The following is a 17,849-nucleotide window of genomic DNA, read 5'->3' on the forward strand; positions in this document are numbered from 1 at the left end:
CACATAAGCCACAAATGTAAACAAGAAAAGCGTATTTTCTTATCAGAATGTTTCTTAAAGTATTAAAGCTTCTGATTCTGAACTCTTGGACTTCCAAAATGGACACCAAGCACAAACTGAAAAGCTTTTAAACTCTTTACACGTATTGATTTGTTCCGATTGTGTACGCAAATTTCCAAATATTTGCCAGTTTCATTGATCCAAGGACTGAGAAATCCAAGACAAATTAGAAGCAAGGAGTCAGAAATCATGTTGAATAAAGGCTTTACCCACATGTAACAAGAGCAATGAACTTGGCATTTCTGCTCTAAATATTGCAGGGTGTCATGTTTTGCAACATTTGGAAATGTTTTTCCAACACACAACCCTAAAGGAATTTCTTTTTTAGTAATGCATTGAAGCACAGTAGATCTGCTGCCATGGATATTATTACCTTTGAATATTAAATCTAAGATTTGCCGTAGCTATGCAATGAATTCATTTGCTTACTTACTGCCTGCTTTTTATCAAGGATATACAAAGCAGCTTACAAAATTGTAAAAATATGTAAGATAAAAATAGATAGTACTAAAACTAGCAGCCAAATTCACAGCAGAAAATAGTAAATAGAAGACTAAAAAACATTAAATACTTGATTTGTTCACGGAGATCATAAAACAAATCTTACATTCCTTCCCACAAAGTACCCCCTCCCCAAAAAGTAAATGAGATTATAAGTGTGTGTCTCATAATCAGAATCTACACTACACACACAATTACATCAAAGCTGCCCATGCATACAGCGCTCTTCCCATCATAGTAATTTCTCTGATACCTTACAAGACAATTCTCTCTCAACTAAAATCTTTACTTTCAAAGAAACAGAGTGTGACTCAGTTTAGACATTAGCAATGAACTATGGCTTAGTACCACATGAACAACCCTCAGGCATGTGCAGCCCCCTCTCCTCTGGTGCGGCAGCAAGGAGAAAATCAGAAGCAGAATTTGCTTCCATTTTGAACAATTGATTGTTGGTTATGTCCAAACCATGAAAAACTTAACAGTTTTTAACAAACCAACTTCAGACAGCAGTTCTCAATCCTGGCTTCAGGACTGGCACCAGAGGGCACCCAGGGCCCAACCTGGCCAAGGGCCCCTCCTGTTCCACGATCCACAGCAGGATCGGCTGCCAACCCTGCCATGGATCATGGAGAGGGAGCTCCCAGGCACCCCCTCAATAAAGTCAGTGCGGGCTTCAATAAGCCCACACATGCCCTACCTATCTCTCCTGTTCCTGTGAATGACATGTATGCTGTATGTGCATGCCTGCCATCAACCAAGATGGCAACGGGGCTTCCCTAAGTGGCTGATGCCCCTGCCACCATCTTGGGTGACACATATGTCATTCACAGGGACAGGAGAGGTAGATGGGATGTGTGAGCAGGCCTATTAGCCCTGCACTGCCTGTATGGGTGTGTTAGGCTACAACACAACAGGCCCAGGACAGGCTAGTGCCCAAGGGCCCAGTCATGCCTGACACTGGCCCTGCCTGGCTTATTCAAAAGCTATCATTAAAAATAACTGCAGTTTATGGTTCAAATGTAACACATGTGTACAAACAATACACAATTAGATAAAAGGTATGTTTGTAGTAATAAAAATTATCATGAGCATATAGTACTGCAACTAGTTTCAGAATTCTGGCTTTGCACTCTTCCTCTCCAATGTATTCAGAAACAATAGCCACAAAGAAAAATTCCTTCAAGTATTACATTAAGTCATGAAACCAATTTACTAGCTATGACTTCTTTAAAGTTACTCAAATCTCCCTTACTTTCAAAATGTGCTGAGTTTCGAAATGCAGTCTTCTGGGGAACACATACATACCTTTGAAATGTAGGTAAGTTTAATGGCTCCAACTGGTGGGGATCCAGAAGGAAGGTTCTGTAATCAAGAACATAACACTGCAGAGTAAAATGAAAGCTACTAATTAGGACAATATATTCCCTTCAAATTTTCAAACCAACACATTAAAAAGATTAAATGGAAATAGATTGCCTTCAAGTCGATTCCAACTTATGGCAACCCTATGAATAGGGTTTTCATGGTAAGCAGTATTCAGAGGAGGTTTACCATTGCCTTCACTCTTTCAAAATACAGAATATTCCTCTAACATGTTTTTGACCTTTATTAGATTTATTCTGCTAAATCAAATACAAATTGTTTTGTGAGTTCTGTTAATTTGGAAAGATATTACCCCTCTATTTTTAGAACAAGCTCTTACGAAGGAATCACTGAACTGTCTTATGCTGGTAAAAGTAGTTTTAAGATAATTTATTTCATACAAGTGATAACTTCTCCCGATTTCCCCATTCTGCTCAGCCCCTTTGCCCCATACCTCAAACCTCAGGAGTAACTGGGGAGACAGAAGGGGCTGCAGTACAGAGGGAAGAAGCCAGGAAAGCCCCATTGCATGAGAAGAGTGCCTTTCAGTCTTCTCATGATCCAACCCAGTTTCTTTTAATATAAGAAACCTCATATTCAGACCATTACTCAAGTCAGGGTTTGTGATAAGAAGCAAGATTAAAGTAGACTACTTGCCCATGAATAGACAAAGTATTCCAAGAACTAGGAATTGAAAATCCTTTTTCATTCTTGCCTCTGTTTTATGCCTAATCACACCAGCCAGTTAGGCTGCAATCTAATACACACTTACCTGGGAGTAAGTCCCATTAAACCCAATGGACCTTACTTCTGAGTAGACATGTATTCAATCAATCTTCATATTTGGAAGCAGCTTACTTAATTACACTTGTTTCACGAATCTGAGCACTCAAGTTCCCCTTCAATATTTTAGCTAATTTTAATTGTTTAATATAATTAGTTTTTTCTTCTGGCTGATGGCTTTACCCTGTTTAGATTTTGCTGCTTTCTGATTTTTATTTTTTTTTATTGTACTTTCAACGCAACCCTAGCAACTTGTTTGAAGAGCAGGGTAGAAATCTATGTAGCATAGAAGATGCTACTAGGTCAGACTACTATGTAAGAATATTCTGCCACTATTTCGTTTTCTTATTTTAAAGTAAACTTAATATACCAGCATCAGTTTAAAAGCTTGGCAAAACCAGTATTTGATTGCCACTTCATTACTACATTTCAGCGGTTATGATTAGTATTTACATTAATATACACATCAAAATGGAATTGTGTTGCCACATAAATCAGGGGTCTCAAATTTATGACCAAACTGTGTTTGGCATCTCTTGCAGAAGTACTCCACTGATTTCCATGAGTCTGTTTGCTCAATATGCTTTCAACACTGATTTAACCCAGTAAAATCCAAAGGGTTTTAAAAATGGGTGCAATGGGCACAACTCTTAAATCCACACATGCCAAATTAATATAATCAAACTGACAGGCTTCCTTTGTTTTCAACATAATTAGCTTCCAATACTGAGCCAACCAATTCTTTATTTTTAAGTAAGTTTAAAACCAATTTTCAACTGGAAAAGGATAGTGTGAAAACCTTGATAATACCAATGCAGTTGTCTTTGCTAGATTTTCAAACAATTACCCATGAGCCACTCTGAAAAGGAAATTGGGGCTGGCAAGCCAAAGCACCACCACTGAAATGCCTGTCTAGTTCTGTGAACAAATCTACCACTAATCCAACTTTCAGTTGTCTCTTGCAGGCTGGGTGACAATCCTCAAGAGCAAATTCAGCTCAGGAGCTGCCACTTGCTGATCAGCCTGCAATTACTATCTATAGACTTTGTACCACAATTAATTTCACTGATTTCAGTAGAATTTTTCTTCAAACAACTGTTCTTATGACCACAGCCGAAAGTATCTAAGTTTCAAATAGTAACCACTTAAACCATGAAGACACAGGGCACTGAGAATTTAATTTCATTCTCAGACACTCAGAATTTAACAGAATATCTGCACAATGAAAAAATGAAGTGCATGAGTTACACATCAATATTGACAGAACTTTTCCTTGTGATCTTCCAGTCAATGTGACTTAGGCTGAATTTATTAAATAGCAAGGACATTAAAAAAAGTTATCCCCAAGTGTTTTACCTGTGGATTATCCATGTACCATACCAAATTATCTTCTCTTGTATCCAATATGAAATATCTCCGTAGAAATTTTCCACTATTTTCATTTTCTTCAATGTCTAGAAAACCACAGATACGATTTTGACGATCCACATAAGGCATTTCTGAATCTGAACATTACACTGCAAAACAAAGGAAGAGTGGAAACTGTTTGTTTTACTAAATGCATATGAATCAAAACAGTTTCATAACTAGTTTCATTTAATTTACATAGCTTTCAGAAGCTTATTTTCCAAAAAAGGTGGTACTTGCAAAAAAAATCTTCCTCACTGCAGAAGTTTAACAAACATTCATAAAATATGTTGAGTGCAAATACTTGAACATTATTAAAATCACTATGATTCAAGAAAAACAGGGCTTTGACCAATAGTTATTGTGAGCACTGAAAAACACTCCATAATGAGTAAGACCCTCCAGTATACAGTAGGGTCCCGCTTTATGGCGCTTCGCTTTACAGCCCTTCGCTAATGCAGCGGTCTCAATTAGACACAATTAGACTAATGCCCCACTCATACGGCTCTTGTTTCGCTTTTACGGCAGTTTTCGGGCATCACGAGCCATTCTATTCAATTAGTTCCGCTTTTCAGTGGTTTTTGCTTTTCAGCGGGGGACCGGAACATAACCCGCCGTATGAGTGGGGCCCTATTGTATTACATTACATTCAAAAGCCTGAATAATGTTAAAAGTTACAGTCTTCACATAGTTTAGAACTGCATGCTTCAAGTGCTACTGAGACATTTTCAACCAAGGTACATTAAACAAACAGTGGATTTATTCCGTTTCTGCAACACATAACTTTGTAAGATATAATTGTACTAAATCAATGTTTCAAAAACCTTGCTCGAGTTTAAACTCTTTCCACAAGGACAGTTCTAGGCCTGATATATCAGCAATGTGTTGCATGTAAAAGCTGTATCAAGTTTCCATGTTCTTCTTCATGCTTATCATTGTTTGGATTTTAATGCTTGGAGAAAAGGAATGAGTAATCAAGAAATACTTGGCAGGAAGGAAGAAGTGAGACATGGGAATTAGGGATAAGGAAATGAGGGGGACAAAACTATATACTCAATTGCTTTTAATTATTATTTGTTTGGACTTCTTATTCTCTAAGCCTTCAATTAAGAATAATTGTGTCAAGTGAGCCCTTCTGGCACAAATATGTCATTTTTGAAAAATAACCGTTACCTCCAAATCCAGGGAACATTATAGGCTCAATCTGAAAGTGCAAACTAAAACAGGTTTACTTGGAAGCCTCACTAGTCTTGATGCAACTTGCTTTTGAGTATGAATTGCTTAAGACTGAAGCTTAAAGAAAACTTACTACCTATAAGGCCATGATGGATCTCTCCTCATTTAATCCCAGTTTATATGGATAAGTGGCACGTCTATTCGCTGAGAAACAGAGTAAATCTCAACAGTCCAAGGACATCACAAATTGTGGCAGTACAACTCTCCACATCTGCTCTACATAAATGTATGGCTCTCAATCTAAAAAGAAAATGTATTACATCAAGTATTGTATTAATTTTATTTATTAATTTTATTATTTGATTTATATCCTGACCTGCTAGTGGGATCCCAGGGCAGCAAAAAAAGCACTAAAATACTTTAAAACATCATAAAAACAGACTTTCAAATATATTAAAACAAAACATTTTTAAAAACATTTTTAAAAGCTTTAAAAACATCTTTAAAAAAGAAAAGGTTAGAAACATACTTTATGAAACCTGGTATCCATTTTACATTTGTATCTTGTACGTGTGTTTCAACTGTAGCATGTCTAGCAATTCAGATTTTTCAAAATGTATTTTCAGTCATAAATTGCTGTTATTTCTATGGTATTTTGTTATTCTAAGGTTCATTTTTTTACAAGTCAGAAGGGTGTGATTGAAGATAAAATAGAAAGTGGTATGATATTTAAATAATAAAGTGCCTTGACTTGTAAAACCAATGATTAAAATCTTAAGTTTAAATGGGTGGGCAGAACTGAAAAGTCCAGGCAACTATTCTACCAAGGGTATTTTCTAGTTGTGCCGATGGTAGTGCCAGAATGGAAGAGTCACAAACTGGATAATAATTCTAAAAGAAACCTTAAAACAAAACAGTATACCTTGCCATGCCTATGATTAGCAAGGATTAACTGAACATATGAACCCGCATTTTGGGACTGACAGTGCAATTTTATTGAATTATGAAGTCTGTTTGTAAACTTAATGGGGGGAGCTAAATATTTCATACACTTTTAGTTTACTCTGAAAACTTTTCCTAACATAGTGATGTTTGAGGTATTCAGAATCTTTGTTGAGGAGCTAGAGATATAAAGGCCCAGAGAAAACCTGGAGGGAAATGGGGTTTTCACAAGTTTTTTTTAATTTCTGTTTTTTCCTGGACCTTCACATCTCTATGAGGAGCTAGCATGACTATTATATTTAAATGTAATAACTGCATTCAGAGCCCTTGTATCACTTGTTCAAAAGTGAGGAAGTATATTTGTAGAAAGTTAATACTTAAAACCACTACTCAGATGAAGATATATATTCTCACAGACAACATTACCTATACTGAAGCTTTAAAAATGTCTTAACACCACTCATTTCTGAATGCAGTGGGCTGTGGAGATACAATTATACCATTTGTTGAAACAAGTTACAACATTTCACAACAATGTCTTGGAGTCACAGACAAATTCAACATTTGGGACCAAACTGGCAGGGAAAAAAAGCACTGATATGAGGATAACCAACAAATACCTTGCAAGTTCCAGATCTTCTAGGACAAAGCAAGTGTAGACACATTTTTATCCATTAGGTTCTGACTCTGTCACATTTGTGCACAGATGGATTCCAGAATTACTTCACGAATGCAAACAGCGAAAAATCTTTCCCTTATGAAACTGTGGTTTTATTCTCACTCTAATATGAAGCAATGCAACCTATCTATGGTGGTGCAAGTTCAGTCAAACTGACTGAGGTCATATACCAGACAATATTTTCTGTACAGAATATACAGAATTCTGAGGCCTAGAAAAAAGTTGGTTTTTGTTTTGTTCCTCAAGACTGGGGGGGTTAAGTTACAAGTTAACATTTTTAAAAACCAAAGCAACCAGACTTCCTAGATTTCTCCAGCCTTCACTTGAGTAGTCAAGCTTCTTCTGGCCATCTGCTAAAACCCAATAGCTCACTGAACATACTTGCATAGGTCTCAAGGGCTCATTACCACTGTGCTTACTATGAAGTGTGTTCCATATATAAGATCTGGCAAGTCAGAGTGACTGGAGTCTTGAGTCTTATGAAATAACAGCTGAATTTAAAAACAAAACTGAAGACTGCTGCATGAACATATATGTTATGATAAAGAAACACAAAATCACCAAGAGCCAGATTAAAGAAGTGCAGCTGTGAGCTTCAAAATACAGCTGCAGTATACACATGAGAAAGGTTACAAGCCAGACATCACAGGCTCAATGCAGAAGTTCACTTTTTTATCATGAACAAAGTTTGGCATCCCAACAATCGCAGCTTTCCTTTCCCCCTAATAATAGTTGGACACAGTGTTAGAGTTTGTGCTCTGCACAACTTCTGTTTCCTTATCCATGGCTACTAATAACTTGGACAACTTACAGAGTTTAGTTTTCTTCAGTTCATTAGCTACCTTGGAAGTTTATTCTCTACTGCTTAACACTGCAAGAAGTCTGTTACAAGGTAAAATCACAGAGATTGAAGAACAAATTTGTTCTGAGGTTCTCCCAATACTATAGAGCAGATTTTGGAGACAGAGAGAACAAAGGAAAGTTTGGTTGCGCAAGCAGAAGTCTCTGCATGAACAGAATGACTTCGCTGGATACTGTACAATTCATTGTTTATGACTGGGGAAGCAAAAACCTATATACCTAAAATATGGCAAAGTCCAACTATAGAGTGTAAATATTTGGTCAACTATAACATGGGATATTGTATAAGTGGGCGGATATAAAATTAATTAATAAATAATAGGTAGAACACACATCAAGTTGGTAAAATTAAAAGATATGACTCATTTTTTTTTAAAAAAAGGAATGTAATAACATTCTGGAAAAATTAGACATACATGGTTTTGATAAAGCAGTTGAAATAAAAAATTCAGTTTCATAATTAATTTGATTGATAATTATTTTATATCTAATGAAATGTTTCCTTTGTCAACTCAGGTACTTTAATTTTTTTATTATTAAGAGGCAGGATAAAAATATTTAAATCATTAGTTGGATTGATTTGAAATCAGTGTGCTTAAAATTACCAAGACTATAAATTTAAATAAATTAAAATTTCTCATGTCATACATTTTCTGAATAAGCATACACACCTATTTTGTTATGGTCTACTATAACAAAATATATCAGCTTGAAATTAAATAAGAGCCAAAATATGACCTAGGAATGTAATTAAAAATGTTTGATCATATAATTCCGCAGCTCATTCAAATTATATCAGCTTAATGATAAATTTCTATTTAGTTCTCTGCATACATCCTGCAATCCTAATTATTTAAAGGCAAATGCACATTTATCTAGTGGTAGGGTTGGGTGGGAGTAAGTATGATTCAGTTAGCATTTAAGGCTGATCTACACTTTCCAAAACACAAGAACTGAAACACAATCATCCTTCTAAATTTGCATTTTTTGGATTTTGCAATGCAGTTTTCCAACCAATGTTTACAAAAATGCATATATTAGGGGAAATTGTGTATAAAAGTGAATATATTAGTGAACATAACATACAAAAATACATTATATTACAAAACAATTACTTGCAAAAGCGTACATCAGTCAAAACTGCATAGAAAAATGTGTTTAGTAGGAGAAATTCACACTAAAATGCTGAAGAATTTCATGAGGACTTTTTCCCCAAAAAAACCTGCAAATTGCTGCAGGAGTGTGGAAAACTGAATTTAAGATTGGGAAAATGAGAAACTCAGAAAACCAAAACTGACAGATCCATCCATCCTATCTAGCAGTAACAAAGTAGGTTGGACTTCTGAGAAAACACATCAATTCACACTTAGAGCTTGCAAGCAGCAGAGATGGGCATTTATTGGAGAAAATATATTCTTTCTCCATGATATGAAAACTATATAGCCAAACCATTTGGTCTGAAAGTCATAAGGTGGTATGTCATACATTTTCTGTGTAAGTGTATACATTTTCTGTATAAATGTGCAAACAGAATATCTTTCGCTTGTGAAATGGGATTTCCCCCCCCCTCTCTCCTCCCCCCACACCATCCCCAAATCTTCTCCAGAGAATCCAGAACATATTTCAGGGGCACGTGGGGGGGTTCTGTTGTACAAGGACAAATCCTTGCACTGATGCACTTTAGCTCTAGGTTGACTACAACCCATAAAGATCCATAATTGAAGAACTGAACACAGCTCAGGTAATTGGATTCTGTAAGATACTCTCCTAAAGAACTCCCTGTAAAAAAGGGAGTCCTCATCTCAATCCCATTGAGAATCTGTGGAGCTCTTTGGAAATTACGGTCCACAAGCAACGTCCAACCAACGTGAACAACCTGGAGCGAATCTGCCAAGAAGAATGGGCCAAAATCCCTTCAACACTGTGTGCAAAGCCGGTACATAACTACCCCAAAAGACTTAAAGCTGTAATTGCCGAAAAAGGTGGTTCTACCAAATATTAACGTGTGGGGGTTGAATACTTATGCAATCAACATGTTTCAGTTTTTTATGTTCCTTACAAACATTTCCCAACATAAAATCACTGTCACCTTACAATAATTGATTTTGAGTTTCAGTGTTTCAAAAAAAATATCATACAGAAAGAAATTACAATGTACCATTTGTAATTCAGTAATATGAGAACACTGGTCAGGGATCTGTGATTTCTTTTGCAATGCACTGTATATATATTACATTAAAAAATCAACAGCTGAAATCAGAGTGTTTTGATTCTCCAAACCATGGCGTAGAGTAGATGTGGGGAACCTGTGGCCTTCCAGATGTTATTGGACTACAATTCATCCCCAGTCACCAGATGCTGGAGTCAAACAATATCTGAAGGGCCACAAGTTACCCACCCTTGTTTAAGCCAAACCATTAATTATTTATTTTAAGGAGTCTACATTTGCTTTTTTAAAAAAGTTTTTAAATTCAAAATTATTTTTTATCCAGACTGCTACTACTATACTATCTTCCTGTGGGCACTGTTCAGGCCAGCTATTAGTCACCATGTGCTTCCCGCACAGCCACTTCTAAGGGAGATGCAAAGCAGAAAGCACATTACCCTTCCCAGCTGATAAGACCTAGGAGGAACAGTAAGTGTGGCATGGTATAGATCACATAAGAACATAAGAACATAAGAAGAGCCTGCTGGATCAGGCCAGTGGCCCATCTAGTCCAGCATCCTGTTCTCACAGTGGCCAACCAGGTGCCTGGGGGAAGCCCGCAAGCAGGACCTGAGTGCAAACACTCTCCTCTACTGAAGCTTCCGGCAACTGGTTTTCAGAAGCATGCTGCCTCTGACTAGGGTGGCAGAGCACAGCCATCATGGCTAGTAGTCATTGATAGCCCTGTCCTCCATGAATTTGTCTAATCTTCTTTTAAAGCCATCCAAGCTGATGGCCATTACTGCATCTTGTGGGAGCAAATTCCATAGTTTAACTATGCGCTGTAAAGAAGTACTTCCTTTTGTCTGTCCTGAATAAGGCAATGAAGCCTGGAATTATTGCTAATCTTTTGCAGAAGCTACATTCCTACTTAAGCTTTGAGGGCCAATACAGTATATGCAGGTATGTTAGCATCAAAACCCCACTTCTGGATCAAAAACTCTCTCAGAGGCTGGAAAACAGAATTCAGGCTTGCAGCAGCCAGTCCAAAAAAAAAAGCCAAAAACCACAACACTAGCACATCTATGTTATCTGCTCTTCCAACCACTCCTTTGGCATCACAAACAGACAAATGGAAGGTTAAATGACTTTCAAAGTTTTATCTGCACCCCATCCTAACCTATCCCAAAGTAAGCTGTTTCTGAATTTTCGTAACTCTTTCTTCTGTGCACACCCAAGACTTCTCAAATAATTTCATATTTGACAAACTAAACTAAAATACACACAGTAAACAAACACATCCAAATTCAATTGGTTAAATTGACTGGTTAAACAGGATGAAGAACTCCAACCAGAAATTGTTGCGTTGCAGTCTAGCCCTCCAAGATTTTGATTTTTCGATCCAGTTCATAAAAGGGCGTGATAACGTAGTAGCTGATGCTTTATCTCGCTTACCTGTTCCAGTTGACTAATATTTGGCTCATACCTATTCCACTGACTGATTTCCCGGCTCTGATGACCTTTGGACTGTTTTTAGACCTTGTTTTACTCTTTTACGCTTTTAACATGTTTTATGGACTTTTACATGATTTTTATGGCTTATGACCTTTTTTGATTTTGGACCAGCTTTTGGATTACCCCATTTTTTATCTTAGCTCTTTATTCATTTAATAAAGTCTTTTTTATTATTGATTCCTATTTTTTGGGTATTTTTAAGGGTCCCTTAATTTTCTTCAGTGTTATTTTGTAATCTTTTTCTGCACCCTTTGAAATCTATTTAGAAGGCATAAGTCAGAAGTAGCTCACTTGCTTATTGTATTATGATATTTTTCTCTTTTAAAGCTGTATATCATGCATTTGATGTATTGATTGTATATTCTTGATTTTTTTTCTTCTTCTTCCCTGGTTGCTGTGGCGATGAAGCAGAACTGTTTAGAGTTCTGACATCATCTTCCCGAAAAGGGGCGTGTCATGAACCTGTATATGTTCATGAGTTATTAAAAATCTCATAAGTAATATCTTGGCTCAAGCAACGGACTCTGGGAGATTTTACAGTTAGAAAAGACAGGCCTCTGACAAGGCAATATTCTAAGTTTTACTTTCCAGCTGAAGACGGTTAGAAGAAGCCTCAACAAGCTGCACCTGGTTATCTCTGCTGATTAGCAAGTGCCTGGCACTCAAGGTCATCCCTGGCCTGTGCAGTTTGAAACACCGTTGGGAGGGGGGCCTGCAAGGCGCGAAAAAGTGAGGAACACCTAGAAGAAGGTTACATCAGCCAACTCCTGATTGGTCAATTAATCTTGGACCGTTAGGATTCTTTTCCTTAAGTATAGGGCTGAAAACCCTTAGCCTTTGTTCCCTGAAGTTGACCTAAAGGGTTCCTGGTTCCCCTAGTGTTGCCTATGGGAGGCAACTACGCAGGGTTCCATTCTTCTTGTTCTGATGCCAATCTCTCTTAGGAGAGAAGCCTTTGCAACCATCTACCTCATGTGTGAGTATTAGACTAGAAAGGTTATTGTTTTTCTGTTGTGTCTTTGAATCCTCTTATTTGTACCTAACCCCTGTTGGGTGAATGGTCTTAAAGGATTACTTGCTGCTATATGTTTTATGTGCACTTATATATTTTTAATAAAGCTACTTCTATTTAGCCTGGTGTGTTTCTTGAGAGAAGGGGTGGTTCTGGATTCAGTACCTTGACCATTCTCAGTCACGTAACCACCAAAGAGGGAAAAAGAAGTTCAAAGCTTACTTCTAATTTGAGGTGTTAAACCAGAGGTTTCTGGCAAGGAGTGTAACTTTGGCTCTTGCCTTATAGGATCTTGGTTTTACCTATTTTCTGGGCTCAGAGATCCCCTGGCTCTGAGTGGACCAGTAACAGGGGTGGTGGCAGCCTACCTTCTACCTTGCAGGGTTGTTGTGAGCGTACATAGCCTTGGCAAGGGTGAAGTGGTATTTTCGGTTCCAGTCCCATTTTCCCTAGGGTGGGGTTTGGGTCTGACGCATGATCCCTGTGCCTTGACGGTAGGGATTCATGACAGTCGATACTGACTTATGGCTACCCTATAAATAGGGTTTTCATGGTAAGCGGTATTCAGAGGGGGTTTACCATTGCCTCCCTGAGGCTGGTCCAATTAGCATTCATTTATTTTGGATTCAGTATGGCTTGATGCAGAACTCACGTCCTGGTTAGTGGGGACCAATCTAAATGTAATTCAGTAATACAATGCTTTGACACATTAGCCCAATGCTACTCCAGGAAGCTGACATACCACAAACGATTTCTAAAGTAACACTATAACTAAGGTTAGTCATCTGATGGATTAAACAGGGCAAATAATGTTATATGGTAGGGAAATATTTTAAATTTTAATAGTATTGGAATATACAGACTCAGGCTAAGTACATGTTAGTTAATAATAACAAAGGAACTACATTATGTAATTCTTATAAGTGATGTATTTACCATCAGGTTATGCAAAGTTATGCAAGTGTCTGTAATATAGGAATGATCAAGCGATTCTCTTTAATTTGAAGCCAAAAGGATAGTTCAGACATTTGGTATTCAATTCACTGAAGAAACACATAGAAAATATTTTTTTAAAAGCAGGTGCTAGTTTTAAAATGTTATTGTTGTTAAAGAGCAGAAAAGTGGATACCTGCTTCTAAATGAAGAGAGACTAAGGGTGCGAGTTAGTGTGATACATAGATGTGTTTTGGAGCAAGGACCATTCACTCTTGCCTTTGCTATCTGAAAACGTAACAATGCTATTAGTAAAAGGCCACTACATAAATAAGGGCACTGTAGCTCCAGGAAACATCTTTTGGCTAGGTGGTGTTCTGGCATCTTTGATAGATTTTTCCAGTATATTAAGATGGATTTGTGTATGCGTGCTTTGAGAGATGGAAGGCCTGCTTCACTCCTTAGAAGTGCACCAGGTGTGCTATGTGCTACTGACAGGAGCAGAAACTTGTTTTGGATTATGTCGAGTTGGTCTCTGGACTGCACACCCCAAATTGCTGCTCCATACAAAAGGTGGGACACGATCTTGGCTGCAAAAACTTTTAATGTTGGTTCTATTAGGCGATGGCCCTCAGTATGGTAAAGTTTCTTTATATGCAGCTAAGGATGTTATTGCTTCTAAATGGGTGTGCCACAGAGTATTTTCAGAAAAGTGGATACCCAAGTATTTAAATGAGTGGCACTGTTCTATCCTATGGCCATCCAGGATCCAGTTGTGCTGCTCATACCTCTTAGCAAAAACAACTACTTTGGTCTTTTCATAGTTAACAGATATCCTTCGTTCTTGCAATACCTTCCAAATTTAGTGAGCAGTCTTCCCACACAGGTTAGTGAAATGAGGGCCATGTCATCCGCATAAAGCAATACTGGAGTCTTCTGTCCTCCAACAGCGGGAGGAAAAAAGGAGGGATCGAGAACTTCCTGCGTAATACCGTTTATGTAAAGGTTGAATAAGATCGAGGCCAGGATGCAGCCTTGTTTGACACCCCTTGAGGTGGGGATTGAGTCAGAGAGATAGCCTGCCCTACCAACTCTGATCCTGATATCTGTGTTGGAATAAAGCTGCTGTATGAGAAATAGAAGATGTCTGTCAATTGCACAGGTCTCTAGTTTTCCCCATAGTCGCTGTCTGTCTATGGAATCAAAACCTGATGATAAATCAACAAATGCGACGTATAGTTTTCTTGGTGCATTGTGTACGTGTTTTTGGATCAGATAGTTCAGGACAAAGCACTGGTCAATTGTACTGAAGCCCTTGCGAAAGCCAGCCTGCGTATGAGATAAGATGTGTTCATCTTTTACCCAGTGCTCTGGTTTATCTAAAAGGTGACGGGTGTATATTTTAGCAGGGACAACAATATCAACATTTCTACAATTATTTTAATTAGTTTCTGAAAACTCAGGGTTTTACCTATGCATCATGGGATAGATTCCTAATGTCCCATAAATGTTTTACTTGTATGTTTTACCAGATGTTTTGTATTGATACTTACATTGTAATGGCCATTGGCTAAAGACAATAAATTATCTATCACTTACAAATAAGGGCACTCTTACCTTCATAGAATATTTCACTACATGAACAGATTGACCAGCAACCTTCCCACTTCTATATCAAATACAGAATTAAGTGCACAAGCCCACAAAAATAAAAATGCTTAAACGCACTTAACTCTGCATAGGATTGTGTTCTATATTTGAAACACATCACTTGATATCTTGCTACTAAGATTCAACAAAGATTTTGAATGTGAAAAGCTAAAGAGATACAAAGATGAAATGCCCAAATGGAACACAAACAAGGTAAAGCTACAAAGATGTGCACGTTAGCCTACATATATTACATTAGCATACATTACTCTCAATTTCATCTAAATCAGGAGAGGCTGTTAAGGTGTCTGGAAACAGTGAAGGCTTGGATGAGGACCATTAATCTGAGGCTGAATCCTGACAAGATGGAGGTATTATGGGTGGGTGGTTCCTGTGTCTGGGAATTAGGTGTATGACTTGTTCTGGGAACGGTTGCACTACCCTTGAAGGAATATGCTCATAGTCTGGGAGTACTCCTGGATTCCAACTGTCACTGAAGTCTCATACAGCTTCTGTGGCCAAGACTGCTTATGCCCAGTTTAGGCTGGTTTGCCAGCTACAGCTGTTCCTGGACCGGGATAGCCTGGCCTCAGTTGTTCATGTTCTGGTGACCTCCCACTCAGACAACTGTAATGTACTTTACATGGGGCTGCCCTTGAAGATGGTCTGGAGGCTGCAGCTAGTGCAGAATGCAGCTGCTAGGCTGGTAAGTGGGACAGCCTGATGGGACCATGTGAAAGTTCTGCACTAGCTGCCAATTAGCTACTGAGCCCAATTCAAGTGCTAGTGTACAAAGCCCTAAAGGCTTTAAGATCCAAGTACCTGATAGAGGAACTCCTCCAGTATCAACTGTCTTGGGCCCTCTATGATAAGAAGAGGTGGTACCACCTATGGTTCCGGCCCAGTTGGCACTGGCCTATGTCAGGGCTTTCTCGGTGGCAATTTCCCATTTGTGGAATGCCCTTCCCGGTGAGATGAATCTGTCTCCCTCATTATTGACTTTCAGGACAACTTTAAGGACACACCTGTTTACCCAGGCATTTGATGGCTGATAGATACTAGCCATGGCAATCTTGAAATTAATAGACTGTGGGGGTATGTGTTTGCTTCTACATTTTTTAAATGTTTTTAAACATTTTAAATACATTTTCATTTATTTTCCGTTGTATTGTTCTAACATTTTTATGTTTGTGGCCTTGGGCTCCTTTGGGAGGACAGGCAGAATACAAATTTAGTAAAATAAATAAATGTAAGATTCAGAAAATATGCAAGTTGCCTAGTTTGCAAATGTTTTAAATATCATTTTAGAGTGAAAGATATTTCTGCCCATTAATAGAAAGAGGAGTTTTAACAGTAACTCACCAATGGAATAAGCAGACAATGCAGACCTTGAATTATTAACAAAAAGCATCCAAGACCATGCACATGGGGTGATATTCAACATTAGTCATATTCAGAGCAGACCCACTGAAATCAATCAACTTGAGTAACTGAAGCCCAATGATTTTGATGAGTCTCCTCAGTGTACAATCTAGCTGGATATCACCCATGGTCAAGAAAATAAAAAATGCTCCCAATTCCTAGACATCAATTTATTTACTTATCAAAAATATTTATTATTTTTTTATCAGGGAAGTTAATTTCATGATACAACATGTTTCACAACAAACACAGTGCATATATATCTCATTATACACACTCACTAGTATCCATATGCGTCCATATAAAAATACCCACCTATTAAAATTTCATTAGAAATTTTATTCCACAGCTCATTATTTGCTCTCCTAAAGTTCTCATTGTCAAATATTAAACAAACAAATATGAATTCCCCCCCTTCCAATATTCCTAACTCCTCTCTCACCACCAATTTTTAGGATCCTAGGCATCCAAATGATTCAATTTTTTTTCACCTAAATCTTTGTCACTACATTAAAGACATCTATATTTTGCTTTTTCTGTCCAACAACATATTTCTGCCCACGAAAGAACCCCAAGGTGGTGAACAATATAAAATCAAACAATAAACAAATTAAAACACGCTAAAAATAATTAAACTACCAAAAGAATTCAACAGAAGATAAAGTGTAACATATTGGAAAGTGACAAATTCCAGAGATCATTATTATCCTTTTGTTGTAAGAAACTTAATAATTTCCCCCAAACCTTAAATATTTCTAAGAACAGTGATTAGCCAAATACATTTATTAAAGACATGAGGAAAATGCATCAAGCTGTCAATTTTCTGAAGCTATACGAAGGTTAAACTGCCAGAACCACTGTAAATTATTCCTCTTTCCATGAAAGGCTTTGATTACATTGGTCTCTGCAAAATTAGACATCAACACAGTCCTGATGCTTCTGAATCTTCCACAAAGTATACTTACTTTTTAAAGCACCACCACCAGCTTCCTTCCTTAAAAACAAAAGGCACTCTGTTTCACATTGCAATAGCAGGAAATGCATGGTAAGGATATATAAAAATCCAACAACCATATGAATCAATTTGTATTAAAATCCATATTCAACAATATAAAGAAAGAAATTTTTTGGCCTAAGAAAAATGGCTCTGCCATGTAGACTTGTAGGTAAGATCTTGTAGCTGGGAAGAAGCTTGTTCTCATCAGAAGAGACATGATCTCATTCATGCTAGACACCTGCGTTATCTAGAGAGAGCCAATGCTTGGAACTCAATGCCAAAGCTCGAGTTTGTTTTTTAATTCGGAGGGCTGGTTATGTGTGAGAAATATAACCCTGATGCCAGAAGGCACTGAAAAGTTCCATCAAGGAAGCCTCCTGGTTGACCCTTAGGCTTCATGTTA

The 17,849-nt window shown here is 37.6% G+C and overlaps 1 protein-coding gene across 11 annotated transcripts in view; it reads right to left on the reverse strand.

Moving 5' to 3' along the window:
• PLEKHA1 (pleckstrin homology domain containing A1) overlaps positions 1–17,849 on the reverse strand; it is a 69,202-nt gene that overhangs the window by 42,744 nt on the left and 8,609 nt on the right. For 8 of the 11 annotated variants that reach the window (XM_061635767.1, XM_061635765.1, XM_061635766.1 and 5 more), the window contains exons 2-3: positions 4,063–4,223; positions 1,867–1,923 (exon numbers count right to left, since the gene is read on the reverse strand). In XM_061635767.1, the coding sequence (XP_061491751.1) occupies positions 1,867–1,923; positions 4,063–4,203 (198 nt within the window). In that variant the 5' untranslated portion in view covers positions 4,204–4,223. Of the gene's footprint in view, positions 1–1,866; positions 1,924–4,062; positions 4,224–5,422; positions 5,590–17,849 lie in introns of those variants that run through there. The other 3 variants (XM_061635768.1, XM_061635769.1, XM_061635776.1) reach the window with 3 other exon arrangements.

Source organism: Rhineura floridana, chromosome 7, assembly GCF_030035675.1.
Source record: "Rhineura floridana isolate rRhiFlo1 chromosome 7, rRhiFlo1.hap2, whole genome shotgun sequence".
Taxonomy (NCBI): domain Eukaryota; kingdom Metazoa; phylum Chordata; class Lepidosauria; order Squamata; family Rhineuridae; genus Rhineura; species Rhineura floridana.